The 27975-nt window shown below is 51.2% G+C and overlaps 1 protein-coding gene across 2 annotated transcripts; it reads left to right on the top strand.

The window, feature by feature from the left end:
- The first annotated feature begins 52 nt into the window (after window positions 1-52).
- On the top strand, window positions 53-27222 carry CLCN1 (chloride voltage-gated channel 1). Of its 2 annotated transcripts, XM_087821364.1 has the most exons (24): window positions 53-232; window positions 1719-1839; window positions 2276-2407; window positions 2933-3061; window positions 3214-3347; window positions 4395-4472; window positions 5520-5598; window positions 11076-11201; window positions 11493-11577; window positions 11797-11898; window positions 12167-12251; window positions 12518-12667; window positions 17659-17728; window positions 17919-18029; window positions 19240-19453; window positions 19702-19835; window positions 21939-22183; window positions 22282-22290; window positions 22463-22565; window positions 22822-22901; window positions 23059-23097; window positions 25975-26079; window positions 26171-26257; window positions 26860-27222. In XM_087821364.1, the coding sequence occupies exons 1-24, from the start codon at window positions 53-55 to the stop codon at window positions 27220-27222; spliced, it is 2961 nt and encodes a 986-aa protein (XP_087677490.1). The 2 variants fall into 2 exon arrangements, with proteins under 2 accessions (XP_087677490.1, XP_087677491.1); XM_087821365.1 differs by lacking the exon at window positions 22282-22290.
- The last annotated feature ends 753 nt before the right edge of the window (window positions 27223-27975 follow it).

Raw genomic sequence — 27975 nt, 5'->3', positions numbered from 1 at the left:
CCTGGGGGTTGGACTGGGGCAAGCAGGCCAAGGCCTGGCTAGGGGAGGGAGCATGAAGCCATCTGAGTCCCAGCGGCGTGGAGGGGAAAAAACCTGGTGGGGTACTGCCCCCCAGTACCAGTACATGCCCTTCGAACACTGCACCAGCTACGGACTGCCCTCGGAGAATGGGGGCCTCCAGCACAGGCCCCGGAGGGATGCAGGGGCCCGGCCCAACTCCCACCCCACACAGGTAAAGTCCTAAGGGGAGGGGCGGTGGGTTGGAGGAGCCGGTGGTGAGACAGATTGGGGGAAATTAGGAATTGGGTGAAACGAAGGAGCAGGGTTATTTTTTTTAGCTTAAAAATTACATGGCAATGTGTTCAAAATATGACGATCCTGCAAAGGCCTGGGCCCAGCTCAGTAGAAACAAGTCCTTTTATATAACCTCTCCCAGCAGATCTCAGGAACCCTATGGGGACAGCAAAGCCACATATGCATGACGAGATCCTGCTTACATAAGCCACACGAGAGACTGGCCCAGGAGCCCACGTCTGTGCACGAGAGAGCTCCCTCACACCCTCACCCACACGCAGCACCCCCCAGGCGGCATCCGCCACCTCAGCCAAGCCCAGCCGCAGCCCCCTCCCCAGTGCTGCTCTGCTGTGGTGCTTAGCCCTGCACCAGCCCCCACAGATCTGGCTCCTTCAGTGTTCCCAGGTTTGGTATGGAGCACCCGTCTTTTTCATCTCCACCAACCTGGGACCCAAGGGAGTGAGACAGTCTGTGGAAGGGTGTGCACTGAGCGCCACTGGTAGGTAGTGTCTTCTCGCTGTGTCCCACGTGGGGCGTGGACAGAAACACTACCTCCCTCGATCACTAACCTCCTTCCAGAAGATGGAACAGCCACGAGCAGGGCAATTTGTGCGTGCCTGCCCACTACTCCCGCTTCGACTCCGCTGCTCATATTGTGAAATCAGATCTCTTCCACCCAGGCTCTCCCAGAACCAGCAGCATGGCCCGGCCTGACCTGGCCCCAGAGGAGGGAGTTAGCGCGGTGGGAGTGGGGCAGGCTACCTGGGGATGAGAGCCGAGGGCTACCAGACCTGAGGGGTTCCTCTGCCCTCTAGACATTTGGGGGAGCATCTAATTACCCTGCTCTGGGAAGAAGTGGATTGGCTTGTCTTCTCAGGACTGTGCACCCCAGGGAGGGAGGGGTGGGTGTTCTCTAAGCTTGGCCGAGCATCTGAGGGGCCTCCAGTAAGGCCAGACACACCAAGGCACAGTGCAAGCAAGAGTCACCTGCTGGCCTATCCTTACCCATCCGCGTGAGGATTCCTAGGAGGGAAGTCGGGTAGGGGGAGGGTCTGGGGATATTAGAGGGACAGGCTGAGATACAGCAAGCAGAGTGACACGAAAAACTACTAATTGACAGATGCACAGTCCTAGCTCTACGTCAGAGTAGAAACTGGCCTCTTGATGAAGGCTGCTATGGACCAAGATGAGCACAGATGGAGAGAGGGTGAGAGGGACAGACAAGGGTGACAAGTAGGGAATATGTGGGTGGGAGTGGGGAGCTGAGGGCAGGGAGCACCGGTGGAGTGACCCTACGCGAGGACCTCAACACCCAGGATTTTAAAGGCTGTTTGTTTGTCTGCTCCTGCGGGCCTATGTGCTTCCCTCTGTCTATTCCGCTAACTTTTCCGCAAGACAGACATTTCCCATTCTCCTCTGTCCAGATTTATGGCCACCGCAAAGAGCAATTCTCAGACAAGGAGCAGGACGCGGGGATGCTCAAGAAGATGGGCTCCAGGGCGACCATGGACAGCACAGATGAGGACCACTATTCTAAATGTCAAGGTGATGGGGACTGAGAAGGAAAGGAATCTGGAACAGGAGGAGCGACAGGCCTTAGGACAATAACTTGGGTGTCCCATTGCGTATATCCCTGCTCTGCCTCCCCGAGTGCACCCCAAAGCCCTCCTCCCAGCATTAAGGAGAGGCATCTCTCCCCGCTTCCTTCTCGCTTGCCTTTTCCCCACTTTCTGTCCCGCTCAGCCCCAAGAAATGGGTTTTAGAAGGGAATTCAAGGATCCAGTAGGGAACCACGTTAGTGCCTGGAAGGGGCAGGGGCGGGGCAGCAGCTGGCAGAGGAGTGAAGAGAGACTCAGTGAATGAGACCCATACACCAGACCCTCAGTGACTGAGACAAGACGTAAAAGACCTCCCCTCTGGGCCTCAGTCCTGGGCTGAGCAGTGGCAAGTCACCACCCTTCTTAACCCTTTCTCTTCCTAGACTGTGTGTACCGCCTGGGGCGCGTGGTGAGAAGGAAGTTGGGGGAAGACTGGATCTTCCTGGTGCTCCTGGGACTGCTGATGGCTCTGGTTAGCTGGTGCATGGATTACGTTAGCGCCAAAACCCTCCAGGGTAGGTGTCACCTGGCCCTGGCCACTCGGCCTCTCCCCGTGCCTAGTTTCTACCTAGGATACGCTGGGTGTGTGGTGGAAGGGGGCATTGCACAGAGGAGATCAGGCCCAGGGCAAGACCAGACCAGACCAGACCCAGACCCGTCTCTCCTGCCCCTTCCACCTGCCACCAGCCCCTCTGATACTCACCCCAGTTTTCCCAGGACTTTCCTGCGATTGAGCACCGAACATCCTGAGACCCAGGAGCACCTCGGTTCTGGGCAAACCGGGGTGGCCGGTCACCCCCGGGGCCTGTCATGTGGTGGCCGCAGTCCCAGCTCCGGTGTGGTCTGCGCAGAGACCCCAGCTCCTAGGAGCGCTGGGAGCTGGAACGGGACAGGGCATCTCCAGCCACGCGGGTTTATAGCGGCATCTCGCGAGATTCGGCGGGACAGCCCCAGGGACCCTGCTCCTCCCTGCGGGCCTGGACCGGGTGGGGTGGCTGCACCGCCGTGGGCGCGGGGCTGAGCGCGGGCCTTCCCTGCAGCCTACAAGTGGACCTACTCCCAGGTGCAGCCCAGCCTGCCTCTGCAGTTCCTCGTCTGGGTCACCTTCCCGCTCGTCCTGATCCTGTTCAGTGCCCTCTTCTGCCACCTCATCTCTCCCCAGGCGGTCGGTGAGAACTGCCCCATCCTTCCTGACCTCCCGCCCCACTTCCTCCCTCCTCCCGCCCCACTCACAGCCCCTGCCCCCCCCCCCTGCCCCCCCCCCAGGACCCCTGTAACCTCCAGCTTGAACCCGCACACAATCATTTCGCGACCCCTCTAGGCTCTGGGATCCCTGAGATGAAGACAATACTTCGGGGGGTTGTCTTGAAGGAATATCTCACCCTCAAGGCCTTCGTAGCCAAGGTCGTGGCCCTGACTGCGGGGCTGGGCAGTGGCATCCCTGTGGGGAAGGAGGTAGGTGGCAGTCCCTGAGGTGCGAGCTGGGCAGAGGGCGGCTCTGGGGGCAGGCGTGGACACGGGACGGGGACGGGAGCCAGGCCCAAGAGGACAAGGGGAGACGGGGTGGAGGAGGGGCGGGAATACATGGGGAGGTCCCCGTCCTGGGGCAGAGTAACAGAAGCGTCAGAGCTGGGAGGGCCTCAGAGCAGTCTCCCAACCTGGGCACTGTTGACGCTTTGGGCTGGATAATATTGGTCCTGGGAGGCCATCCTGTGCGTAGTAGGACGTTTAGCAGCATCCCTGGCCTCTACCCCCTCGATGCCAATAGCAGCCCCCAGTTGTGACAACCAGGACGTCCCCAGACATTGTCAAACGTCCCCTGGGTGGGGGGAATCTTCCCCACTTGAAGACCACTGCCTGAGCGACACTCGCCCAATGCCCTTGTTTTAATATGCGGAAACCGAGACCTGGAGAGAGGCTGTGCTTGCTTCAAGGTTATGCTCATGCGCACTCGTGTCCTGCTCCAGTCGATAATCCACACGGCAGCCAGAGTCGTCTTTTCAAAGTGGAATCAGTGATGTCTGACCTCTGCCCGAGAACTCCCAATGGCTTTCCATTCTTAAAATAAAACCCGAAGTTTTCGCTGGGCCTCGGAGGCCTGTGGTGACCTGGCTCCCCTCTGTCCCTGTTCTGTCCCCTCAGGCTGCTCCTCACTCACTGTTTCGGGGTGACAAGGCCTTCTTCCTGTCCCTCCACCACGCAAGCTTGTCCCCCTCTCAGGGCTCCTGCACCTGCTGCGCCCCCGGCTGTCTATTCCATCTCTCTCTGTCCCCTTGCCCTCCCTCAATTTCTCCCTGGCCCTTAGAAGTTTCTGAAATGTCAACACGCCAGCATCTCACCTCCCTCTCTGGGATGAAGCTCCACGAGGGCAGAACTCCCTGCCACTCACACCTGGGTTTCCAGCACCTGGCACAGCGCCTGGAGCAATGCATGCTAGTGAGTGGATGCTACGGAGCCCCCTCCGGGACCCCTGCTCCTGACCCCTCCCCGTCTCTCTCCCAGGGCCCCTTCGTCCACATCGCCAGCATCTGTGCCGCTGTCCTCAGCAAGTTCATGTCCGTGTTCTCGGGGGTGTACGAGGTAAGGCTGGGAAAGTCAAATGAGGGCGGGCGGTGTGTGTTCAGGGTGGCAGGAGGGCTGCCTTCGCTCCGGGCTGGCCTTGATGCTGAAACGGGGCTCGGCGCTAATCCAGGCTCCCCTGTTCCCCACCCCCCCCCCACCGCCTGTCCTCGCCACCTGACGCCTCTGTTTAGCTCGTGTCTGTCCAGTAACGTCCCCTCCTTCTTGCTCTGCACCCCCGCCTCAGAGCCTGCACATGGCCCGCTCCCTGCAAACCTGCCAGTCCACCGCCCCCCGTGTCAGTGTCCCTCCCCGGTCCCCTCCTGTGCCGCCCCTGTCCCTCTGTGGTTCCTGGTTCCCCACCCCGGCTCTCCTATGACCGCCCGCCCCCCAGCGCCCTGCCCCCCTTGTCCCGCGCGCTTCTCTGTTGCAGACCGTGCCTGAGCAGCTTGACTTCGCGGTGTCGGCCTGCGCCACGGGCGTGGGATGCTGCTTTGCAGCCCCTGTCGGAGGCAAGTCCCTCTTCCTCCCCACCTGTGTCCTGAGCATGACTTGGAAGGGGGGCCTGGGTGGCTGCCAGAGCTTTGGGGTGGACGTGGGTGCTGGCTGAACGGACTGGCGGGTGGGCCCGCAGCCCCTGGTCTCCAGGCACCCACACTTTTCTACCGAAGGTCTGTGTGTTCCTTCGAGGCCGGCGCTGTGTCATGCAGGCCTGATTGCTAGTGCCGTTGTCTGAAGTCCTCTCCTGTCTCTCTTGCTGTTGACACTCCTCTCCCTGCCTGTCCCCACCTCCAGCCTCTCTCTGGCGATCACTAATTGGCTTCCCCGCTCACCATGTATTTACCTAACTTTTATTTCATTTTCTGTGTTTTGGGCCTTGCGCCATGAGGCCACTTCCTGTCTCGGCCTGGGCATTGCGGGGGGGCCATGGGACCACTATGATTCCCCGTGACTTAAGCCTCTCCTCCTGCCTTATTCCCACCCTTGTTTGTTCTCCTCTCCTCTCTCTGCCCCCCTTCCCTTCCTCGCCCCTCCCTTCTCGCTCTTGGTCTGTCTGTCCCCTAGTAGCAGCCGTACTATTACACGGATATGCTGACGGTGGGCTGTGCCGTGGGCGTCGGCTGTTGCTTTGGGACCCCACTTGGAGGCAAGTGACTCATCCCTCCTACACCGGTCCGCGTGCCTGACCCTGCTCCCCAAGCAGTGGTCAGCGTCCAAAATACGAGTATTGCTAGTTAAAACAAGCGTATAACAAGAATAGCTAAGTTTTAGTGAGCATCTACTGTGTGCAGGCAGAGTTCTGAGCATTGGACGCGTGTTCCTGCCCAGAGCTGCAGGAGGCTGAGACTATAGGGGAGAGAGGAGAGAACAGGCTACTTTCCTTGTCTGGGGTGAGTAACAAGTAGGCATGGTCAGAGAAAGCAGGTGTATGTGTTTGTTTACTCACCAGTATCCGTTGTAACCAGACCCACAGGCCAGGGATTATGCCGAGCAGTCATTGGATTCGCCGGTGACAGAAAGGACACCAAGTTGACAATTGGAAAAACAAAGTTGCAGGAAATGCACATGCTTCCTGAACGTACCAGCCGTTACAGGTGGCTTTTCAATGACGAAAATGCCATCAGGCCTTCCATAGAGGAGTCTTCCGGTGGCTAAAACGGCCTGGCCCAGGAATGATATATGGATCAGCGTTCAGAGTTAATGAAAATGTATCGTGTTCCCTTGTCTGACACCGTGCCAGTGGGCGCAAGAGGTGAGGGCAGCAGACGCCTCAGCTGGCACCCTGCTTGCCCTGCTCTTGTCAGCTCTTGTCAGCAGAGTCACTGGACCCATCCGTGCAGGGCAGTGTGCTGGAATTTCTGCACACGCTAAATTTCACGCTTAACGTTTATACCCACTTTTGCCTTTATTTACTCTTTTGCCTCACAAATCCAGAAGATCTAAGGAAGATTTTTAGACAGGTAAAAAAAAAAAAAAAGTTTTTTTAAAAGTAAGATTCTTTTAAAGTGAAGAGAATCTGAATCTTCTACATAAACTTGGAATTTCTGCGAGGAATGAAGACGGTTTTTCTCAGCCCTATGTAGAGGATGGGAAAGACCATAGGAAAGTTCCAGACAAAATGTAGCTCTAAAGCCCACAGAAATAAACCAACAAAATGTGGCTCTTGACACAAGAAAAGGTTCAGCATTGAAAAGTGAAGGTGCCGTTTTCAGAATGTTTGTATGAAGTGGCAAATATCACGTGGACTTGCAGATAACATTACTTGGCTGGTTTCATTTCATGAACATAGTCTAACTCTGAAAGAAAAAATGAGTATTAAGATAATGTATTCACTGTCTAGTCAGCTGTTAATTTTTTACAGGCTTACACCGATGAAAGAAATAGACTTCAACATTCTACCAAAATGACAGACAGCTTTTTGCTTCCGTTCCATGTGCTCTGGGCACTGGGCTGGGTCCTGTGCTCTCAAGGAGCTCACCTTGAAAGGGTAGACGGGCAGGCAGGGCATCGCTCACAGAAGTGTCTCCATGGCAGCCTGGGCCCATACAGGGGGCACCTTCTGCTCAGCCGCGTGGGAGGGGTTGGGGGATTGGCAATGGAGCTTTACAAAGGAGATGGTGTTTGGTCTGACACTTAAGGGAGACAGTGGGGACAGGGTATTCTGGACAGAAGCAACAGCATTGCAAAGTCAAGCTCTGGGGGCTGAAATGGCAGTCGGTGAGTATTGCCAGAAGGTGCAGGGGGAGGAACGATGGGAAACGAGTCTGGACTGGTAAACGGGGGCTAACTCATGCAGGTCCTTGTAGGCCTTGCACAAGAAAGTGGGTTTTATTTATCCCCTAGGCTAGAATTTGCCCAGATGTGTTTTTACAGAACACAACGTTCATAGTGTTAATAGATGGAACGTGTAAAGGGGGTTCTGAGGTCAAATACGCTGGAAAATGCTGTGTTTTTTAAACTGGAAAAATCACCAGAATGTTTGCTATGCTGACATGCAGCATGAATATCCAAAATGTGGCTCGACTTCAGCATTTCCCACGGAATCCCTTTTTAAATTTACTTTTCTTAACATTTTTTATGTTTCAATTACAGTTAAAATTCAATGTTATATTTGTTTCAGATGTTCAGCATAGTGGTTAGACATTTATATAACTTATGAAGTGATTCCCCCCTCCCCCCCATAAGTCTAGTACCCACCTGGCACCATATGTAGTCATTACAATATTATTCACTATGTTCTCTATGCTGTATTTCACATCCCCAAGACTGTTCTATAACTGCCAACCTGTACTTCTTAACCCCTTCCCCTTTTCCACCCAGTCCCCCAACCCCCCCTCCCGGGAGCCTGGCAACCCCATGGAATCCCATCTGCAAGGACCTTCTCACGGGGCTCATAGCATCAAAAGGACTTGACTTTGGGAAATGCTGTCCCGAGTGAAGGGAGCCATGGAAGAATTTCGAACAGGGAAGTGACTTGGCCAGCTCTGCAGGGCGATCCAGTCCCTCTGACATATGTGTGCAGGCTAGAACTGGCCTGTGGGTTAACAGGTTTCATCCAAGATGAACAGGAAGACGACTGTCACTGTCGTGATGCTAGGTGACGAGAGGCTGAACTGGGCAGAGGCGGAAGAGACAGAGACGAAGATGGTATAAATGGGCTATAAGAAGTAAAATTCATGCGACCCGGTGGTTGATTTTATGTGCGGATACGAAGGATAAGACAGAAGGAGGAATCTAGGCTAACTCTCAAGTTTACAACAAGGAAACTGGGTGGCCAACGGTGGCAACCAAGGTGGGGAATGCAGGAAGGAAAACAGGTCCGGGGAGATGGTCATTTTCACTTTGCATGTGTGGAATTTGAAGTTCCTGTGGCATATCCAAGTGATATCAAATAGGCAGCCAGGTCGGGAAGCCTGAAGCTCGGGAACTGGGCTGAAACCATAGCTTTGTTAACCGGGAGCCTGTAGGTGCTGGTTGAGTCTATGGGCATAAATGAACTTGAGAGACAAAGTGTATCTGTGAGTAGCAAGAGTAGGAGACCAAGCCCTAGACAGTTTGGCTCCGGGGTTAGAGCATTGGCTCGTGGACGGAAGGGTCCTGGGTTCGACTCTTCCAAGGGCACGTGCCGTCAGATGCAAGTTTGATTCCCAGCCCCGGTTGGGGTGCAAGCAGAAGGCAATCAATCGATGTGTCTCTCTCACATCTCTGGGTTTTTTTTTCTCTCTCTCTCCTTTCCACTCTCTCTGAAAAGCAATGGAAAAAATGTCCTCGGGTCAGGATTGAAAAAATAAAAAAGGAGACCAAAGCCAAGGCCCTGGTCGGGAGAGGAGACACAAGAGGAGCATCCAGGGTAGGGAAAGAGAGGGATGTCACAGAACCTAAGAGATCAGAGCGTTTCCAGAAGGCTGTTTGTGTTTTTACTGCCTTGTTTCCTTTCCGTAGCGCATTTTGTGTCTGGCTCAGGCTAATATTAAAATTAGCTCTCATTCCTGAGTCTGCAGTGACAGACGGTTAGGGGAAGCGTCCCAGAACCACATCGTGGGAAAGAAAATCCAGCCTAGGATTTTAAGAAACTGTTGTAAAATATTCTTAAGTTGGAGAATTTATACCCAGACAAATCAAAGCCCATGCTGGTTCTGTTACTGGTAAAGGAGAGAGGCCTTCTCCACCTGATTCTCTACTGTGTCGAATGCCCCTTTTAGGGCAAGAAGGCAGCTGCCTTACCTGATGTGATTTGAGGAGCAGGGCAGAAGGGTGGTTGGCAAAGCTCTGACTGCCCCAGATTCCCCATTCCCTCACTCAGTTTGCTGAAATTCCACCCATGCCTTTCTCTTCTGTCCTTTTTCTTCCTTCCGTCTGCCCTCCCCTGCCCTCCCTCCCCCCTTCTGTTCATCCATAGAACAGGTACTGAGCCCTGATTATGTACCAGGCACTGCATTAGGTGTTGGGGTCCAAGGCACTTTCAGTCCTAGAGGAAGCTCAGAGATGTAAACTAGTGACTGCATCTGCCCGTGGTGCTGATAGTTCAAAACCCTGAGAGAACCAGGTGAGGGAGGGACTGTTTCCACCTGAGGAGGGAGATGGGGGGCGGCTTCCCAGAGAAGGTGCCATTTGAGCGGACCTCTAGGAGCCCTCTGCCAAAATGCTGTGGCCACTCCACCAGGGAGTAACCATCAGACCACCTTCCTCCTGGTGCAAGCGACTTACTGACTCTTCCACCACTGGCAGAGAGGGGCACGGGTCCTGAGGGATTCAAGGGATGGGGCTTTGAAGGTAGAACAGGGGGAAGAAACTGGCTAGGATGTGAGATGCCACCTGAAGAGGGAAGCAGGTGTGGGGGGGTTTGTCTTTATAGGACATCAACCATTGGTCGCCGTGGAGAGAAAGGAGGAGACCAGCCTCACCTATTTCATGGTCTTTCTTGGGGCGAGGCCCCTTCTGCATTTGTCTAACTGTGGGCCACATTTCCCTGGTTCCCTTCTTTGTTTTAGATAAAGGTGAGGCTTAGCTAGGTTTTAGGTAATTTTGTTATTGAGTTTTACTTTGCATCTAATCAAAGTCCACTCCCTTATACTTAATATGTTTAAAGATCATTTTCTCCATGTCGCCTGAATGTGCTCTCATTAGTGCTCCTGACTTGGTCCTTACCAACCCTTGCTATTTTTCTATGTATCCACCTCTTAATTTTCTGCTCCAGAGTCTGCTCTCAGAAATAGTACTACTTAGGACGATTAATTCTCTTTCCTTCTACCTCAGCCATCCTCTGTAAGCACAATTATTTTTAACTTCTTCTAGCCTCTTAGTTTTTCCCCTTGTCTTGGTCCTTTAAGTCAAGTTATTAATTTTTTTAAAAAGTGGACGAATCCTCTACTTTATTTTATTTTTTATAGTATATCTTTATTGATTTCAGAGAGAGGAAGGGAGAGGGAGAGAAAGAGACAGAAACATCAATAATGAGAGAGAGTCATTGATCGGCTGCCTCCTGCACGCCCCTAAAGGGATCGAGCCCACAGCCTGGGCATGTGCCCTGACCGGGAATTGAACCAGGATCTCTTGGATCCTAGGTCGATGCTCAACCACTGAGCCACGCCAGCCAGGCTACTTTCTTTTCTTGGAATATTGAGCACTGCCAGTTTTTGTGAAGACCTTGCCTATTTATTTTTCTTATTTCTTCCTCATAAAGTTGCTCTAAGGTACATGGTACATGGGAGGAGGGAGGAAAGATGGGTGGGATGTTACGGAGAGTCCCTGTAATCTGGAGTTCTGCTTGGCAACCCTGGTGAGCCCCCGCTGTGGACGATTTCTCCCTCATAACTTTTCTTCAGAAAATTCCCAGTGACCCTTAAACCCCTGTGGCCATCTGATGCTGTGAAGCTCACCCAACCCTTTCTCAGGGGTGGAGAGAGCATGGCCACCCCACCCTCATGGTTTGCCCTCTCTGTATCTTATTGAACCACGTCACTGGCCTGCAAAATGCTGCTACCACGATTAGGTATATGGTTGAGGGCATGGGCTCCAAGAGAGCATGGACCGAGCGGGGACAGCGCGGGTCCCCAGGGTGGGAGCGTGGGAGAGAGACTTGCACTGTCGGCCTGCTCTGACCCTACGTTCTCGCCCCTACAGGGGTGCTGTTCAGCATCGAGGTCACTTCTACCTACTTCGCTGTGCACAACTACTGGCGAGGGTTCTTTGCAGCCACGTTCAGTGCCTTTGTGTTCCGAGTGCTGGCCGTGTGGAACAAGGATGCTGGTAACGGCGGGCCCTGGGGTGGGGGCTCCGAGTGGGGCGCGGAGGGGAGCTCTGCGGGGAGGCAGAAAAGGAGCCGATGGCTTTATATGGGAAGTGGGACCAAGACCCGAGGATACAGGACAAGGAGATGGGCCATGGAGGAGGGGAGTCCTGGGAGTGCGCGGAAAAGAGAAATTAGAAGAGATGTTGGGCTTGGAGGAAGGAGTCGATCCCGGAGCTGATGACCCCTGGGTTCCCTCTCTGTGTTTCTGCGTTGCTCCCACCGTCACCCTTGGCCCCTCCATCCTATAGACACCATCACCGCTCTCTTCAGAACCAATTTCCGAATGGACTTCCCCTTTGACCTGCAGGAACTGCCGGCCTTTGCTGTCATCGGGTCAGTGGGTCACCTGCCCAGGGAGTGGCGAGCTGGGGGCAGGGGTGGCTTTGGATTGGAAGGGGCCCAAGCTGGGAAGAAGAAGGCAGGGTGTGCACGGGTGAAGCGTAAATTGTTGGGGGAAGCTGGGTAGAAAGGGAAGGCAGGTGCTGGTATTGGTTCCCCCACGGCTAGGGCCCGGGGATGAGGGTTTCATTTCTGTATAATTGACGCCCCCAGGATTTGCTGCGGGTTCCTGGGAGCTGTATTTGTGTATCTGCATCGCCAAGTCATGCTGGGCGTCCGAAAGCACAAGGCCCTCAGCCAGTTCCTCGCTAAGCAGTGAGTCACTGCCCTTCCTTAGCCCTCCCCGCTTACTTTCTGGTTTCCCCACCAGTTAGTTCCTCTTTTTAAATCTTTGAGGAAGGCCTCAAGTGCCCTTCGGTGGCTTGTGATAAAATGCAGAAGCTCTGATGCTCTATGGAGGGGGCGAGTGGTGCGGTTTCCCCTTTAAAGGTGGCCTTTTGGCGGAGAGAATGCTCTGTGTATAAAGAACACAGCGGACCACGGGGAACTTCAGCTCCCCAGGGCTCATTCTGTTTCCTTTCAGCCGCCTGCTGTACCCTGGAATCGTCACCTTTGTCATCGCCTCGTTCACCTTCCCACCGGGAATGGGTCAATTCATGGCCGGAGAGGTCAGCTGCCGGGGAGCCTGAGGGTGGGGTCAGGTCACCGAGCTCAAGACAGGGACGAAGGCAAGACTGGGCCACGAGGAAAGGGGGGGCAGCGCAGATGTCCCTCAGGCTTCTGAGCGTATGTACTTTTGGCCAAGGGTAGACTCTGTCCCTGAGAAAAGAGCAGATGTGACCCCCCGAAAAGTGAGCCTGGGAGTCGGTTCCCTGGAAAGAGGGGGGAGCGAGCACCCCTGGAGCACTGCCCCGTTTGGTTTCCTCTCTCACAGCTGATGCCTCGCGAAGCCATCAGCACCCTGTTTGATAACAACACGTGGGTGAAACACGTGGGGGAGCCCGCGAGCCTGGGCCGGTCAGCCGTGTGGATCCACCCCCAGGTCAACGTCGTCATCATCATTTTACTGTTCTTCGTTATGAAGGTACCTCCCCCACACGCCTGACTCCCCACGTTTCCATTCGGTTTCGCCCAGGAACCCAGGCTTGGCTTTGCGCGGGGCAGGAGAGCGTGAAACTTCACCGGGCGAACGAGGATTAGCTTGGGGACCATCCACAAGCTGCTCGTGTGTGTAGGTGAACCTAGAACGATTATCTAGAACAATTATGTAGCTTAATTGTTCCATTCGTGGCAACTTAATGATGTTGCCGTAAGTCTTACAACCTTTCCAAAGATTCCACTCGCTAAATTATTATGACATCACCGCAGCCAAATAAACAAAGGCGAGATCGAGTTCAGCAAAATAGACGACTGGGTGAAAAGCACAGGCCAATTAACCAAAGCCCCCCACATATTAGGTAATTAGGCTTCCCATTCTCCGTGTACCTGATGATCCATTTTTACCTGATTTTACATACCCATTTCCCCCAGTTTAGTGCGTAATCTCTTTTCTAGAATTGAAAAGAGACAAAATATTTAAATCAATTTTATTAATGACTATAAACAATTTCTATAAATGTTGCCATTCTCTGTTAGGTAGTGAGGCTTCAAGGGTTTTGCGATTCTCAAACCACTTTCTTCTAACTCCAGTTAGGAAACAAAAGCCGATGTCTTTTTATCTCAGTTCTTTTTCATACCTACCCATCAAGGATCATGTATTTACAGACATCTCAATTACTGCCTTAGACAAAGATATTTTCATTTCCACCCTGGTTGTGACATCTATTACTATTGCCAATTGCATATATTTTCTTTATTGATGATTGCCTTATTACTTTTTTTTAATATATCTTTATTGATTTCAGAGGGAGGAAGGGAGAGAGAGAGAGAGAGAGAAACATCAATGATGAGAGAGTCATTGATCGGCTGCCTCCTGCACGCCCCCTGCTGGGGATCAAGCCCACAACCTGGGCACGTGCCCTGACCAGGAATCAAACCGCGATCTCTTGGATCCTAGGTCGATGCTCAACCACTGAGACAAGCCTGGCCGGGCGCCTTATTACTTTTTAAATATGTTTTTATTTATTTCAAAAAAAGGAAGGCAGAGGGAGAAGGAGAGGGAAATAGAAACATCAATGATGAGAGAGAGTCATTGATCGGCTGCCTCCTGCACACGCCCTACTGGGGATCGAACAGTGACCTGCTGGTTCATGGGCTGATACTCAACCACTGAGCCACACAGGCCCGGCTGCCTTATTACTAATAGTATGTCTTGCCCAAATAGTCCAACATTTTCTTCTGTATATTAGGTCTCTCATTTAAGAGTCTGTCCACACTGAACTTTCATGCTTTTGAACACCTTGTTATCGACTTACTCATGATACTTTTTATGAATCGGTATTTCCCCAGGATATGAGCCACTAAGTAATACTTATATTGTAGTAGCCATAGTGGGTCCCTTTGTTCACTGATTCAACAAATGCTATTATATACCTTCTACGTGCCAAGTATATAATACTTGATTACTGATCTTTGACAAATCTTATGCTTATGGTTGAAAAACAGTTTTTAAAATTTCCTTCTTTGTTTGTTGCTGCTCATTTGATGTACTTGTCAGTGGTCTTATGATTAGAGATACCAGGCACTTCACACCAGGTTCCAACTCTGTGGCTTACACTCTCAGGATTTGTTCTGGTTTCTAGAAGCCGTGTTTGTATGTTCCCTTCCTTATTTCACTTCAGATGGGTTAACTGAGTTTATGGCTTCTGCATTTTGCATACGAGCTTTATTCAATTTTTTGTTCCTGCCTTCAAAATATTTGACATTTTTATCATAAAACAACTCTCTGTCTTGTTAGGGATTTTTTTTGGGGGGGCGGACTTTCTTTATAGACTTCATCTTCTCTAATTTATAAATCTCAGCTTCCTGTCATTGTTGTTGATATACAAACCCATCTGCCATAACCAAGTCCAAGTTTAGATGGCATCTCAAAAATTATTGTTCAATGATAGTAAGTGTTTTTTTTCTGGTATATCTCTAGACTGAGCTATATGGTAATGCTGGGGACATACATGCTTTTAAAATGTCAAGCTTTTGAAATGTTTCAGAGAAGCAAAATGTTGTATGTTTTTCAACATTTCTCCCACAAGTCACCTCCCCTCCCAGGATTCCCAAGTATATATCTGGATATCACATCACGGGTTAAAATTTATTCTGAGAAATGTACTGGATTATATAGACTCAACTGTATGTCACTATTATTCATTTCTCACTGAATTACATCCTTGAAAATGTTTGTGTCATTGGCGTATCAGGAAAAGGAATCCACACACTTCCTGGGCTATTTTTCAAGCCCAACAGTTTGCATCAGGCCTATGATTTTCTATGTTTATAAACATAAAGCCACTCCTGGCTATAAATCCACGATGTTACTTAGTTATCACTGCCTTTTTCACTGTCCTACCATTGGACACATAAGCATATCTTTATTTTTTCCGGAGTGTGGGCAATTGACTACATAGCCAAATCAAAATATAAAAGTGACTAGAACTATTTTCCACAGTCTGATCTAAAACTTACGTGGTCCTCTGGCAGCCCCAGTGCAGGCTGATAAGATTCTCGGTTATAATGTTGACCAAGTGAACTTCCATCTTCCTCAATCTTAAGACATGGAAAGTGTCATTATGTTGTAAGTCAGGAGGTTTCACAATGAGTGTGAATATAATGACTACGTCTCAGTTTCCCTTTCGGTAAGTCTAACATGATTACCGAGTACCATGGAGTCATAGCCCAGCCCAAGGCTCTGTGGAATTCTTTTTGGCCTGATCTTAACATCGCTCCTTCATGTGACAGGTCTAACTAAAGTGGAATCTGTGATTATGGCTCTCTCGTTTCCCAGCTCCCTAGAATTTAAAATCTTGGGAGTTCACTGTGTTCCAAATCACTTACATTGCTTCTGCACCTTCCCCTTCGTGTGCTAATAGCTCAAAGTTTGGCTAATCTCATGTGTCATTCTTCACGCTATAGGAGTTGATACTCCAGTGTCCTCTGACCCTGATCCTGTTCTTACGCACATTTTGGAGGCTAATCTAAAGTTCTTCCTCTGAAATCAGACCTGCCGGCCACCTATTATCTGTATTACTGAAGCTTTCAGACTGCTCTGAGCCTACAAATCCCTATGGCTTTGCCAAATCCCTGATGTACTTCTTCCAAAGATATGGGACAGGATAGTTCAAGGGATCTCAAACTGGCACAGATCAGAGTCACTTAAGAAGCTTAAACTAACCGTAGCCGGTGTGGCTCAGTTGGTTGGGTGTGAGCCTGTGCACCAAAAGGTTGCTGGTTTGGTTCCAGTTCAGGGCACGTGCCTGGGGTTGCAGGACTGATCCCCGGTCGGGGGTGGGGGGTGGGAGGCAGCAGATCGATGTTTCTCTCTCACATCAAAGTTTCTCTCTCTCTCTCCCTCCCTCTCTCACTCAAAAAATAAATAAAAATAAAAAATCAATGAAACAGAAGCTTAAACTACAGGTGCCGAGAACTCTGTCTCCAGACAGTCTGAAATGGTGGCCTCTGATGGTGTCTGATCATCTGTACTTTAACCTCAAGTTCTCCATGAACATTCCTGTTGGGTATTTTAGCAAATACCAGCTCCGAGAAGTGTTTTCTGTTTTGCACGAATACTATTTGACCAAGCTCTCATCTTTCCTCCCTCCCTCCCTCCCTCCCTTCCTTCCTTCCTTCCTTCCTAGTGACCTACTTACCTACCTACCTACATCCTACCTACATTTACTGAGCACTGTTCCAGGACAGAGAGAAAGCAGAGATAACAAGATACACTCATACTTTACACTCAAGGACTTCTCAGGCTTTATTCTCTCCCTGTATACATTTAACTTCTCAGTTTTCAACTGTCTTAAACAGCCATATTCTGACATGAAGAACTATGCATTTTGCCTCATCTCAGAGTTTCTGGGATGAAACCTTCTTAGAGCCTTGGCCACTTCCTCTTGAGGTCAGCTCTGGCTCAAGGGAATTCTAAGGTTCAGGAAATTAAGACATTTATTTCCCAATACTTGAAAATACAATTGGTGCGGTTTTTAAATTGTAAATATTTTGATCCTGGCAGTTCTGATCTTTGGTTGCTACCATCTTTCACCATGTTAGTTTCCAACCTTTTTCCAAGATTGGCTTCCTTATTTTGGAAGTGATATGCAAATCTATTGCTTAATTTACATACTATGTCTCATAAAAGCTCAAGCACTACTCCTTTTTTTACTCTGTTTCTCAATTCTTCTGCATTCTTTGGCACAAAACTGCTTTTTCTAAAATTATCCCAGTTTCTATTGGAATACTACCTGCCAAATGTGGCCTTGAAGATCCTTCCTATTACACTGGCTGACTCACCTGGCTCTCTCAAGGTGCCCTTCCTGTGTGGCTAGGACGGATCTGATTCTTTGATCATTTGTTTAAAGTGATTTGATGTCACAGGAAATGGCTCAGGCAGGATAGTTGCTTCAGTTTCCCCTGTGAGGTTCACCCTATAAATGGCTTTGTAAATAACTCCATTAAAGCTCAGTCAACACAGTAATTCACTAAGACTTTAAGGTGTCTGCCACTTCCAACGAGGGACTGTATTCAGAAACATAATCTGACCAGGAAAAGATATCTTTCAGCTTCAAGAGTTTCAGGCTGTTCTGCTGGGGTGACCATTCGAAGCCAAGAGGCTACAGTGGGCTGGGGCCCTTTGGGGGCAGTGACAGAGGCCCTCTGAGGCCCCACTCCTTGTTCCGGAGGGTTTGGGGTTAACCACCTGGAAGAACTCTCTCATAGTGTTGTCTTTGGTGATCTCTTAGCCTGAGAACTCCATGTGTTTTGGTTCTAGAGGAAGAGGGGCAGACATGATGGCTTTCAGGAGCATGAGTCATCCAGCATTTCTGCGGCTCTTAAAGCAGGAAGGAGGATAGTAGGAAGGGGGTTGAGTGTGTGTGTGTGTTGGGCAGAGCTGAGAGGGTGTCCTGATGCCTCTGTTTACCCTAGTTCTGGATGTCCATCGTGTCCACCACTATGCCCATACCCTGCGGAGGCTTCATGCCTGTATTTGTGCTAGGTGAGTTCTGATGGGGAGCCTGGGATCGTACTGATAGCTGCAATCTAGGGTACTGGGAAAATAAGGAAAGGCCTGGAATGCTGGGGGCTTGCATTTGGTCTTAGCACCCAAGGAGGGATTGGCTCTGAAAATACAGAGGATAAGGAACTTGGATCTCTTCACACCTTCCTTCCTTTTGTCTTTGCTCTAGGAGCTGCATTTGGAAGGCTGGTAGGGGAGATCATGGCCATGATATTCCCTGATGGTATCTTATTTGATGGCATCATCTACAAGATCCTTCCTGGGGGCTACGCAGTAATTGGTGAGATACATTCCACCCTCCTGTAAAGAAATATTGAATCCCTCAAATGCCCACACTCCAACTCTCCCATGACATCTTCATTCGAGCCTATACAATATGGTTTTAATTTAATGCTATTTAATTCTACTTGTATCCAAATAATCAACCCTTGGTTTTGACTCTCATTGACATTTATTGAATGTCTATGAGACTTAGTTTCTTCATGTAGAAAAGAGATTATTGGGATTAAATGAGATAATAGGGATAAGAGCACCTAGGACTGTGTCTGAATGTTTGGTAAGGATTTTTTGTTTCTCCCAAAGAATCATGGAAACAACAGTGCAGGTGACTGGCCCAGCTACTTTCACCTTGCAGATATTCCAGTATTGATGGGACTTAAGAGCACATGACTAAGCTAAAAAACATGGGCTCTGGACCTATCCCTGCCACTTGTCCCTTGGATGGTCATGGACAAGTTAGCTGCCTTTCTGAGCCTTAGTTTCTTCAGAAGTGACTTCTGGGATACTTTACAGCCCTAACATTCTATGAATCTCTGTTTAGTTTTTCCATTAAATCTATTCTCCCGTCCAACCAAAACCCATGTCTAACACAGTAACCAATATAAATCCACAGAATTATTATACCTCCTCCTTCCTTTCTCTCCTCACCGAAATCCCATAGCAGGTAAGGCCAGGCCTCTCCTAGATCTAGGAGCACTAACCAGCTTTAATGATCAGATGATGGCCTTACTCTCTCATAAATTGTTGGCTCAAAACCTGAGGTCCAGAGTAGAATGCCGTAACTAGGTTTTTAAATGCTCAGTTAAAGATGATACAAACTTTCAAAAACCAGGAATGGATAGGACATCGCTACCTTCATTTTATAAATGCATATTGGGCACGCACAAGGATTTCATAGCTTGCCAGAGGTCATGGAATGAGATCAGAATGATGACTTTCTAACAGTTCGGCATCCTAACCCCTACTCTTTTTCCCCTCACTTATTTGTTGAGTGAGTGCAAAGTGTCAAACAGTGTTCTAGGGGCTAGTGAATGTATCAGAGAAGAGGTTAGATAAAATTCCTACTCTTGTGACGCTCCTACTCTTGACAAATGGTTGTCTTGGGCGTGCTGCCACTGACCAACTCTGTGTTACTCTCATCACGTCCCATGAGCCCTGCGTGCCAAGAACTGCAGCTCTAATCCAGCAGGACATTCCTCGTCTCATTCCAGGAGCGGCAGCGCTGACCGGTGCAGTGTCCCACACTGTCTCCACAGCTGTGATTTGCTTCGAGTTAACGGGTCAGATCGCTCACATTCTACCCATGATGGTGGCTGTTATCTTGGCCAACATGGTAGCTCAGAGCCTGCAGCCCTCCCTCTATGACAGCATCATCCAGGTCAAGAAGCTACCCTACTTGCCTGACCTTGGTTGGAACCAGTTCAGGTCAGGGGCACCAGCTGGAATTAGTTCAGCTTCGATGGGGTGGGGGTGGGCGACTCTGAGGCTGAGATGGAAGGTAGGGCCAATGTCTGCAAGCACTGCTTTTGACGTCTTTTTATATTCCCATGTACTTAATAAATATTGGGAATGACCAAATGGCAAACCTCATGGAGGGGGGGAAGGAAGGGCCAGCAAAGGGACAAGCATATGGTGGGGCTAACCTCCCCCCCCCATGCTTTCTCCCTCCATAGCAAATTTACAATCTTTGTTGAAGACATCATGGTACGCGACGTGAAGTTTGTTTCCGCTTCTTGCACATACGGGGAGTTGCAAACCCTGCTCCAGACCACCACAGTCAAGACTCTACCACTGGTTGATTCAAAAGGTCAGTGGGAAGGAAGGAAGCCGACTGCTGAATCAGTGGCCTGAACTTGGGCTCCGTAGAGGTGGGCGAGGCACCGCGGTGCCGGCCTGTCCGCAGGGGCCGCTCACTCTGCTGCAGGACACCCAGCCTGTGCTGCAGGGAACATGACCACCCTGAGGAAGGTAAAATACAGGCCTAACGCAGGCACAAGACAGTTAAAAACCAGGTAAAGAAATACAGTCAATTCTCATCATTCACTGTAGTTGTGCTCTATAAAGTCACACGGACACTGAATCAGGGGCACCACACTGAACCAGTGCTCCTAGAAGACATACAAGGTTAGGTTCCTGCAAGCCTCTGGTCACAACAGTCTCTCCACTAATCAATGCATAAGCTCGTCTTGTGCCTGTCTCTCTTTAAAGGCGCCTTATTGACTGGATAGTGTCAATTCATTCACGTTGAACTTACAGCCAACAGCGTGCTAGCCTGCGCCTAGACAGAGCTTACCTAAGTCACTTATGTTCTCCACGAGGCCCGTCACAGCCTTTATGCTCGGGGGCAATTTGAACCAGCCATATGACCGGCACAGAACACAAAAATGTGGTAAACGTAGCAGTAAATGGACCACGAAAAGGACACTTGTTTGCACTATGAGGGCTGGGGTGGGGAGGTGAAGGGATAGCATCACTTTGTTCAGCCTCAGCTAGGAATGTGTGTGTGGGGCGACCCAGATGTTTTGCTGCTCTGCACATGTCTGTGAATGACGGGGGAAGCATCGTGAGTGTTGATTTTAGGTTACAAATGGACGAATTCGCAAATAGGGAATCCACGAATAATGGAGCTCAGTTGTAAGTCTTACAGCCCCTTGCATAGTTCTCTGTGCTACTTAGCTAAATAATAGCGGCTCTTTAATATCAGCTTGAGGAGCAGATGGAACTTGCATATAGAGGAGTGAATGGTTTTGGTAAGCTCTGATCTCACGTCACTTCCTTCGCCACCCTTTCTGCCCTCCGTTGGCACTAATCCTGCCCTGGGTTATTTCCTACTGTGGTGTATATGTCTATGTCCGGTCTTCCTCCCTAGACTGGGTAGTCCTTGAGGGTAGAGACTATAACTTCGATCTCTGTCAGACTGCCTCCTTGCAGATATTTACTAGATATTAAATAAATACTTGCCTAATATTTGAATTAGTGTCATTGAGAAGAATCATGGCGGGCCATTTGGAGCCATTAAAATTGTTAGTCCTGACTTCAGATGATCAGAGTATCCAAATTGCTCAAGTTAGGTTAGTTTTAATATTTTCCCAAATTCCAAATGCTTTCTAAGTGGCTTCTACATCAGGGGCTCTTCACTGGACACGGGTATAGCCACCGAGGTTTTCACAATAACGACTAAGACTGAACAGTAAGATTTACCTCAATAACACTGCTGCAATTTTATGTCCTTAAAACTGAATAAAAATGTCATCCTGGCCAGTGTGGCTCGGTTGGTTGAGCACTGTCCCATGCATCAAGAGGTTGCTGGTTTGATTCCCCAGCCCGATTCCCAATAGGAGGCATGTAAAAGGCAGCCAATTGATGTTTCTCTCTCTCTCTAAAAACCTATAAAAACATATTTTTTTAAAAAAACTTAATGAAAATGTTAATTACAGTAGCAGAATTTCAACCTTCCCAGGAAAAGTAGGCGTGCTGTTTATATCCTAGAAGGACCTAGACTTTTTAAATAATTAAACATCAGACATCCTCATAGACTTCTTTCAAAGTATACTCATATCTCGGCCTATATGAATGGCTTTGTGTGTTCCTTTTTTGGAGACAGGGTTGATTAGCCTATTTTAATACCAAGTTCACCTATTCGCAAACAGGCAATATCAAAATAAGTACAAATTAGCACCAATTGGTGTACTGTCAGTTGGGCCTCTAAGTGCTAAAGGGGTGAAATAAAAGGGATTGAGTGAGGTCAACCCTGCATGATTTGTGAAATGAGTTTTTAGGAAGAGAGGGTAAAAGCTGAAGAAAAAAGTGGGGGCGCTGGTTTTCCGTCCCTGCCCCCGTCCTGCAGAGCCGGGCGGAGTGGGGGGCTGGTGGTGAGCAGGTGCTCAGGCTGAGCTTGCATCGCCCCCAGAGTCCATGATCCTGCTGGGCTCGGTGGAGCGGTCCGAGCTCCAAGCCCTCCTCCAGCGCCACCTGTGTCCCGAGCGGAGGCTGCGGGAGGCCCAGGACCTGGCCAGGAAGCTGTCAGAGCTGCCTTTTGACGGGAGGGCCCGGCAGGCGGGGGACGGGCGCCAGGGCCCCTCACCCCGGGGCCGCCCCGAGTCCTTCGCCTTTGTGGACGAAGGTGAAGATGAAGACCTCTCTGGGAGACAAGAGGTGATTGGGCTGGGAAGGGCCGGGAGCAGGGGAGATTGGGGGGGGGGGGAGTAGCAAGAGGAGTGGGGATGCTGGTCACTGAGAAAGTCAGCGGTCAGTGCCCCCAGGTCCAAAGGACGGAAGGCGATAAGGCTGCGGGTGACGGTGCGATGACCATTCAAAGGGACGTAGGAGTTCTGGACTGGGGAAGAAGAGCAGAATTAGAGGGATTTGCCAGGACACCAGCTGGTAAAGGCAGGCCGCTTCTCTGGGACTGAGAATTTTTTCTGCTTCTTACAGCTGCCCCCTCCTCACCCCCTTCCCACTGTTCCGCTGCCCCCTGAAGAGCCCAATGGACCCCTGCCCAGCCCCAAGCAGCAGCCAGAAGCACCGGAACCTGCAGGTGAAGATTCTCCCATCATGCAGTTGGCTCGGCCTAAGGGCTGCTCAGACGGGAGCGGAGGGGGGGCGGCGGGAGAGGGCTCGGGTTCACTGGGTCTCCGCATTGCTGCCCCAGGGAGTGGGACAAGGGCTGCTTTAGGAGGGTAGTAGAGAGGGTGTCTACATGGTGGCTCGTGTCAGGGGGCCCCTTGGGAGCCCCTGGCTATTTCCTCGCAGTTGCTTTCTTTCTGTTTCCATCTTCTCCCCCCTCCTCTCAGGTCAAAGACGCTCCATCTTTCAGTCTCTGTTGTGCTGCTTGCTGGGCAAAACTCGCCCCACAAAGAAGAAAACAAGCCAGGTGAGGGGGGACAGGGGGGAACCTGTGTTTAAAGAGTGAGAAACCCATGGTCCTTAGACCAGGAGCAGCGCCATCACATGGAAGGGACAAGGAGCTGGAAGGCGGGCGGCCGCGGCCCTCTTAGGCAAGAGCTGGGACCTCTGTCTTTCTTCTCCAGGATCCAGCGGATTTAGTGGATACCATGTCGCCTGAAGAGGTAAGGAAGGGAAACAGCCCCTGGGCGGGTGGTTCTGTCAAAGGAAGACAGGGCTCATCCTTTCCTGTCCCCTTCTTTGTGCTGTTGTAAGAATAACATGCGAGCCGAGGCGGGAAAGCATCTGAGAGGCTGGGCGGGAGGTGTGATTGTGGAGAGACAGTGACGGGCACGCTGCGCAGAGGTGGCGATGCTGATGGTCTTCCCATGGTCGTTTGGAAGAGGGATGCTCGGAGTCTCCAAGCGTAGATGGGCCCTGTGGTGCTAAGATGAGCCTCAGGTCTTTTAGACACTGGGGACGTTGTGGACACGCAGGGGCTATGCAGGAAGGCTGAGCTTTACCTGCAGCAAAATAGCCCCGGACACCAGCACTTACATAAACTAATGTGGAGAAACATTACCGGAGCAGTGACGGTGAGATCAGCACCCGGGCGAGGTTACTCTGCTGACCCATCAGGGCCCTGGGACCGCGGACAACTAGGAGATGCCAGGAAGCAAGGCCGGGCCGAACCACAGCCTCGAGGACAAGTGTTCACAGTGCTGCCTCTCAGGAAAAACACCCGTTTCCCAAAAGAGCTAGCTGTCAAGTCCATGAGCGAGAAAGTCTAGCACACTAAATGGCCTTGGTTGGGAGCAGTAACAGAACGTGGAACAGTGATTGGGAGCAGTGGTGGTGGGGACACGCCCTAGAGGGTGTGCAGAAATGACAAAATCCATCAGCAGCCCCTCCACTCGGTACGTGAGAATGCAGACTCGAGCTCTGGGCTGACAAGACCATAAGGCATATTATTTTAGAATGACCATCTTATTGGACGTCCAGAATAAATATGTGCTGAAAATTAAAAGTACCCCAGGGTTAGAGGGAGGGCTGGGGAGTGACAAGAGAGAAAGGAAACCTCACTGTCCCCCTGCCACCCCTCAAAAGACATATGCTTCTGATAAATGACTTATGGAAAAGTCAAATAGATGATCACAGCAGGAGAAGAATCATTCCTCTGTCCACAGCAGGAATCAGATGGGTCATATCTGCAATTAAGGAGTGCCGTGCTAGGGTGCTAAAACCAAGAATGATGCCCTTGTTGTTGTTGTTGTTAACACACCAAAGAGAGAAAAACAGGTAGTTGATCAATGAGGCTATTTGATGACCACAGAAAATAAAGTGCCGCCAGGGACAAAAAGACAGTAGGTCTACATTTTCGTTTATATCTTTCCCGAAGGAGACGTTAGGCAGCTCCCAGCTACCATTCGACTCACTAACATTTTGGAGGAATGAGGTCCAATTGGAGTCAGAATTCAGCTTATTTTGAACGTGGTTTTCAGACTAGATCAAGGTGACACCCGTGGCAATACAAGATGTATCAAGATGACACCTACGGGAATATTGAAAGAATCCAGTTATAGGTCTCCAGAAGTCCCTGCTATGACTTAATTCTGCTACACTGTCAGTACACGCAGTTAGAGGCCCGGTTTGTAACTGGGGCTGAGCTTTTTCAGGTTCAAACTCAAGGGCAGACACGCTCCTCCCCTTGGGCAGGAGCTGGGGGTACCTGGAACGCCACCAGCAGTCAAGGTCAAAAGCCCAGCTCCACTCCTGCAATTGGAATGATGTCTGGCACAGAGGACGTGCTTGGTACAGGCTCCGTTTTCGTTCCCGAAGGGAAGGCAAAAATGGAAGTAGGGAGGGCCTGATGATCATAGGAAGGTCCCGGGGGCAGGACCAGCCAAACCGGGGTTGGCAAGGTAGCCGCCTGCCATAAATAAATTGTCTCTATGACATACCTGTGAGGTGGTCACCATCCTGTTCTGTGAGAGCAGGTCAGTCCCTGTGCGAACCTTCAGTCAGGGAGGAGGAGAGTTTCAGAAAATGTTAGATTCCTTTATGAAAGCCAGAGCCGGCCTGGATTCTATGGAAGCCTGAGGGCTCAAGCATCGTATCTAAATCAAGAGCAGAGCTCGCCTTGGTGTTGTAAGGCTTCTGTCATAAACCAAACAAAACAAAAAGATGGCTTTGCTCAGATCCACTAAGCGCCACGTGACCCAGCTCAGAGCTTTAAATCCAACAAATATTCTCCACGATCTACAGTGTAGAAGGAAAATGTGCTAGTACCTTCCTAAGAGGTGGCCATCGATGCCATTAACGCTCTCAAGGAGTCCATGCCTTTTCTGGAAAGGAGAGGCCAGCCAGGTGCTGCAGGGATTGAAAAGGGGACAACGCCTGGGAGCGTCAAGAGTGCAAAGTGGGCCCTGGCTGGTGTGGCTCAGTTGGTTGAGCGCTGTCCCATGTACCAAGAGGTCCTCAGTTCAGTTCCCAGTCCGAGCACATGCCTGGGCTGCAGGCTCGATCCCCAGCTGGGGGCGTGCAGGAGGCCGCTGTTGGATGGTTCTCTCTCACCATGTTTCTCTCTCTCCCTCTTCCTTCCCCTCTCTCTCTAAGCTCAATAAAAATAAAAATAGAGAGCAGAGTGGGTACAGGGGGGGCAGGTAAGGGAAGTACAGCCTGGCCAACACAGAAGACGTGTGAGAGGAGTGGCAAGCAGTTGGGTTTCACTGGAGCAGGGGGAATGACAGGAGGGGGGGAAAGACTGGAAAGATAGGTTGGAAATAACAAGTGTTTGGGGCACTGTGGGGGGATGGAGGAGGGAGCATCCCACCAATGCCTGAGGCTGAAGGTTGATTTGGGGGCCTGATGAGAGAGGGGGAGCTGTCCCTTGGGAAGAAAGGAGTGGTTTAGTGATCTGGAAGGTCTGTGCTCGTTCCTTGAGCATTTCAGTCGCATATTTCAGGATTCCCAGCTAGGAGGGCTGCTTGGGGTCAAGGCCTTGTACCGGAGGCTGAAGGGGACTCCGTGGTATTGGGTGACTGCTCTCCTCCGCCCGACAGATTGAGGCCTGGGAGCAGGAGCAGCTGAGCCAGCCCGTCTGCTTTGACTGCTGCTGTATTGACCAGTCCCCTTTCCAGCTGGTGGAGCAGACGTCGCTGCACAAGGCTAGTCCTTGCCCACCACTCAGGGCTGCTGGGAGGTCAGGGGAGGCGCGGGGCCCGCTGGGCACGCTGACCTGCTTCTCTTTCCCTGCAGATTCACACGCTGTTCTCGCTCCTCGGCCTCCACCTCGCCTATGTGACCAGCATGGGGAAGCTCCGGGGTGTGCTGGCACTGGAGGAGGTAACAGCAGCACATCCCATTTGAGAGGCAGGAGGAAGGGGTGGGCGAAGGGTGTGGGGCTGGGGCTGCGGGAGGGATTGTTTTACACACACACCCCCCATTTTCCTCTCTATTTCTCATGCAGAGATTGGAGGAGAGGGAAGGGTGCAGCAATCGGGGTGCAAGTAGACAGGGCTGCAAAGCTCTGAAGGGGACCTAGATCTTTACCCCAGATGTAGCCCTTGTGATCTTCCATAGCTGGTGTGGGTTTGGAATTGGGGTTCAGAACACAACTCATGGTTTCATAGGGATGCTCTATGGGGAGGGCCATGGAAAGAGGGAAGAGATAGGATGTGGCTTAGGGGGCCCAAAGGTCTCTCACTAGGAAGGGGCCCAAGGAGGACCTGGGGTAGGGGGCTGGAGATTCACTGCTCTGCTGGCTATGCCCCTTTCTTTTCTGTTTCTGTCTTTGATCTCGCCACAGAATCCATCTTTCTTGCCACTATGGCTTTCCCATTCCTTCTTCCTTTTATTGTATGTGTCTGTTCCTGTGTCTGTTCCTCTCACACCGTCCCATCTTCTTTCTCTTCCCAATTCTGTACCCCCTTTCCCTCTGCTCCCAGCTGCAGAAGGCCATCGAGGGGCACACCAAGGCTGGGGTGCAGCTCCGCCCTCCCCTGGCCAGCTTCCGGAGCACGACTTCCACCCGAAAGGCTCCCGGGGGCCCGCTCCCTCCCGCGGAGGGATGGAGCCTGCCTGAGGATGGAACTGGGGATGTGGCTCCTGCCTCCCCAGAGCCAGAAGATGTGGCTCCTGCCACCCCAGAGCCCCCCCTCTCCCTGGCTCCAGCCAGGGCGGAAGGCGAGCTGGAGGAGCTGGAGCTGGTGGACAGCCCGGGGCTGGAAGAGGAGCTGGCTGACATCCTGCAGGGCCCCAGCCTGCGCTCCACCGATGAGGAAGATGATGAGGATGAACTGATCCTCTGAGCACCGCCAGGACCCTCCTCAGGCTGCCCAGAGGCCCCAGTCCCATGGTGGGTTTGCGGGGCAGATGGTCTGTCCTACGGTTGGAGAGATCACGCCAATATCCTGGGTCCTCCTGGGAATTTTTAAATGTGACAAGGGTAGTCTTGGACCAGGAGTCAGAATTTGGTCAATTATTTTTTTAGGCCGTTTCCCTATTTCCAGATGCCCCAGTGAAGGGCCTTTATGTTCTGTGGAGCTTCCGGAATGTTCCCCGCCCCCGCCCGTGTAGGTGGGGAGCCCTGCCTGTCCCTGCCTCCCCCACAATTCCCCAGGGTTCTTGTCCCTTCTTGTCACCTTCCTGGCCTTGCCACACTGTCCTTCAGTGTCCACAGGGGTGGGTGACGGGAGGCCCAGGACGTCTGTGGCCCTGCAAATGCCACACTAGAGGAAGAGATGGGGCCATCGCATGGTCTCATGGTCTGATGGCCCCAGAATATACCCAGACCGTCCACAGCCCCTTCTCTCAGAGTCCCCCACCCTGTGGTCTCCCCGCTTCCCAAAATTTGCCTCCAGACTCCATCTGCCTCCCACTATCTGTCCCCAAGCAAGGGCTACTACTAGGACAGTGAAAGGCCAATCCCATTTCCCCCTCCTTTGTCCCTGATGTAAGCAGTGAAATGTGGACAAAGAGCCAATCAGGGAGCAGCCTGGAAGAGAAAATGTCACAGGAGGCTCTATGTGGACGGGGCAGGCACCTTTCGCCAACCGGTCATG

Source organism: Miniopterus natalensis, chromosome 10 (assembly GCF_054644295.1).
Source record: "Miniopterus natalensis isolate mMinNat1 chromosome 10, mMinNat1.hap1, whole genome shotgun sequence".
NCBI classification, from domain to species: domain Eukaryota; kingdom Metazoa; phylum Chordata; class Mammalia; order Chiroptera; family Miniopteridae; genus Miniopterus; species Miniopterus natalensis.
This window is presented reverse-complemented; position numbering and strand designations above follow the sequence as displayed.